The sequence below is a fragment of the Gymnoscopelus microlampas genome (assembly GCF_963454915.1).
Source record: "Gymnoscopelus microlampas genome assembly, chromosome: 16".
Lineage (NCBI taxonomy): Eukaryota > Metazoa > Chordata > Actinopteri > Myctophiformes > Myctophidae > Gymnoscopelus > Gymnoscopelus microlampas.
In genome coordinates this window covers 30003212-30006911 of record NC_139953.1, presented here as the reverse complement: position 1 = coordinate 30006911, position 3700 = coordinate 30003212, and the positions used below count along the sequence as shown (strand labels likewise).

The following is a 3700-nucleotide window of genomic DNA, read 5'->3' as shown; positions in this document are numbered from 1 at the left end:
TAACATGAGTAAAGGAGCAGACAACCAAAAAGACTGCATCTCCTAAGCTGTTTATGAAGAGATATGCCTTTGTTTTTGGGGGCGGAGGTATGACATGGACTGACCAAGGCCAAGCTTTACGTAAAAGCTAATATGTTAACCTAATATGACAACAGTCGACATATATGATCGTGTTGTGAACCTGTAGATCTGCTATTTTTGACTTTTGAAGTGTTGATACTTTTCACCTATAATGAAAGTGAAAGTGGGTCTGTGGGTTTTATAAACATTTAACCAATGAAAAGTATAAACAAGTGCTTGTGATCCAACGGAAAATGGGTTATTTTTTCCATTTCCTGAAAAGTAATGGTTTTGGACAATGTTACCGCCCAACAGCGACAATACGAAGGAAGTCTCCCTTCTGCCGCTGTATATTGCCAACAAAGCGCTGTGTCTAAGGCTGCCTGATCATGGTGTGTTCACACGGGCAGATTAATAGATACATGCTACCATTCATTTTCAATGGAAACCAGCGACATGAAGATACAAAGATACATCCGACGTTTGTAGCTGTAGCTCTAGCGACAAAGATACAAAGCTACAAATTCAAGTTGAGCTGCGTTCAACCTCCAGATACAAAGATACAAAGCTACAACTGTAGCTCCGATGTCCGCGCGTTTGATGACGTCAGCGACCGTGTTGAGCAACACAGATACAAAGCAACACAGCGACAAAGATGCACTGTATTTTTGTATCTTTGTATCTTTTAATCTGCCCGTGTGAATGCACCGTTACACATACTTAATGACTTAGAATAATCAATGATTGCTTCTACGTTATCAACACATTCCATAGGCATCTCAGAGCTACAAATGTATCATAACTTTTACACAGCAAAGTTTTGACACTAGAAGTGCATTCATTTGTTTCTGATGCTTTAATCGTAATCATAATAGTCCTCGTCGTTCGTAAGGTCTGTGTCCTGTTCCACACGCCTCATACCCTCCCTATCCTCCTCTGCCTCCTCTTCCTCACATCTGCCCTCCGTCAGATAAGCCCTCCAATCTCTTCCGCCGCCGACAGACGGCACCCTGACCAGCTCCTCGCTGCAGAGTTCCTCGCTAGGCATCTCCACCCCGCGAGCTACCAGCAACCTGCTCAGCCTCTGGAGCTCGCAGGTGCAGTTCCAGGGGTTGCCGTCCAGGTAGAGAGTGCCGAGCCTGGGCAGGAAGTCCGGCAGGGTGTGGGGGAGCGTGGTCAGGTGGTTCCTGCGGAGATTCAGCACCTGCAGGCGTCTCAGTGTACGCATCGGCCCCTCCCGGATGACTGAGATGTGGTTGGCCTTCAGGTCTAAGCGGATCAGGCTTTCTGGGAGCCTGTTAAGCAGGAAGTGTGTCACAAAAAAGAGGAATGGAGTACAAGAGCTCAGTAAAGTTCATGTTTGTTCAGCAAACAAACCTTCCAGCACCTGGTAATTGTTTTAAGTTTGGGGAGTTAAACCCCCCCCCGCACACACACACACACACACACACACACACACACACACACACACACACACACACACACACACACACACACACACACACACACACACACACACACACACACACACACACACACACACACACACACACACACACACACAAATGTGCATAGTTTCTTTGAAGTGTGAAAGAATAACTGATGTTTTGTGCGCATCAAATCACCAATGGCAATGGAACCGATGAGCTAAGGAACCTGTTTTAACAAATGCTACATCTCTGTTTGTATTTAGATGACAAAACATACACCCACGTCTCGTTTTCTATAGATATACATATACATATAGATATAATACCCATCTGGAATTGAAGACAACAGATTTTGCTCCAGGGCCAGATTGGTGAGTTGTGCGTTGTTCTTCAGTGCATTGGCCTCAAAGGTCTTAATGGTGTTGTTCTCCAGGAACAGATGCCTCAACTGCCTCATTCCAGATACATGGTGGAAGGAGACCTCCTGGATGGCGTTCTGTTTACAGTCCAGCCTCTCTAGGCGAGGACCAAGTCTTCCGGGCAGCACCTTGAGGTGGTTGCCAGGCACGTCCAGAGAAGTCAGGTAAGGTAAACGCAGAGCACCGTCCACTGACACCAGTCGGTTGTGGGCGGCTGACAGAGAGGTGAGGTTCCAGAGCTGTGCCATCTCCCGGCTCCTTAGAGCTCGAATCTGGTTGCGGTCCAGGTTGAGGACTTTCAGAGATCTCGGGAGGTCGTTGGGAACCCTGGACAGCAGGTTCCCCGCCAGACGCAGCGCACTCAGTGATTTGAGTTGTGTGAAAAAAGCAGAAGGGAAAGATGTGATTCTGTTACTTCCCGTACTCAACAGTTTAAGCTGGGCCAGCTTCATAGACCCCTGGACTGTCTCTATGCGGTTCCCGTCCAGGTACAAGCGTTCCAGCTTCACTAGACCTGAGAGGACGTTAGCTCGGAGTGTGGTGATATGGTTACTCTGCAGGTCTAGCTCACGCAGTTTCTTCAGGTTTTCCAGTGTTGACTCCTGAAGAGTGTGGATCAGGTTGTTACCCACCTAAACAAAGAAATGTATTTGATAACATATGTATGTAGCCACAATATTTGTTTTACTTATTTGAAAGAAATCTCTTCTTTGTTGAAAAGTTATCCTTTCTCTACCTTGAGTGTTTCTAGGCTAGTTGGGAGACCCCGGGGAACAAAACGGAGTTTATTCTTCTGGAGGTCCAGGTGTCGTAGTCTTCTATGGGCCCTAAAAGCAGTCAGAATGCCAAACCCCAGTCAATCTCTGAATGGAGATGATTACGATCATTTTCTTTTCATTTGTGTTATGTAATTTTAAAAAATATATATTTAATCAGTCTTTTCATATTAAATATTGTTTATATTCTATGTTAAATGTAATCTCTGTAACTAGCAGAGTGGTGCTTGGACCCTACCTGAAAGCATTGTTCTCCACCACCTCCACCCCAGCTGAGGAAAGTACCACCTCCTCCAATACTGTCAGTCCTGACAAGTCTTGAACCTGAATCACACTTGTATATTAGCACTTATACTGTAGTAACTCAGTTATAGTAACAGCATTTACATTTGCAACTCTATAATATAGTATTTCTGTTTGCCAATGTTTACACTAGAAACACTAAAGTACTAAAACAAGTTAAATGTTGGGCCTAAATATATATATATATACACACACACACACACACACACACACACACACACACACACACACACACACACACACACACACACACACACACACACACACACACACACACACACACACACACACACACACACACACACACAGTGAACTCCATATTCTCAAAGGGAAGTGTTCTCATTTCCACATAATGAGTCAATGGGAATTATGGAAAGTACAACCACAGATAAAAGGAACTTGATAACTTGCATTTTTGGACAGTGTAAACGAAATCTATCACACAATGAATATCATTATGACTAAATAGCTAGTATTGTTCTTTTATACAGAAATGATAAATGTATTAATACATTTGACATTAGGTGATGTGATTCATTCAATATTGTCACTTACCTTTACTTCCTTGATGTGGTTATAAGCCAGCCTTATTATCTTTGTGTCTCTAGATATCTGCGATGGAATAACTTGCACCCTGAAACACTGCATGGACTGGACTGCTGCACTGTGGTCACACACACACTTCTTTGGGCACACACTGGTGCTGACCCAT

At 44.2% G+C, this 3700-nt stretch overlaps 1 protein-coding gene across 1 annotated transcript; it reads right to left on the bottom strand.

The window, feature by feature from the left end:
• Positions 1–916: 916 nt before the first annotated feature.
• LOC311062938 (nephrocan-like) lies at positions 917–3700 on the bottom strand (the record flags this gene model as incomplete). The annotated part of the gene is made up of 5 exons (XM_084082157.1): positions 917–1355; positions 1817–2541; positions 2646–2736; positions 2924–2993; positions 3697–3700. The coding sequence occupies 5 exons, from the start codon at positions 3698–3700 to the stop codon at positions 917–919; spliced, it is 1329 nt and encodes a 442-aa protein (XP_083938283.1).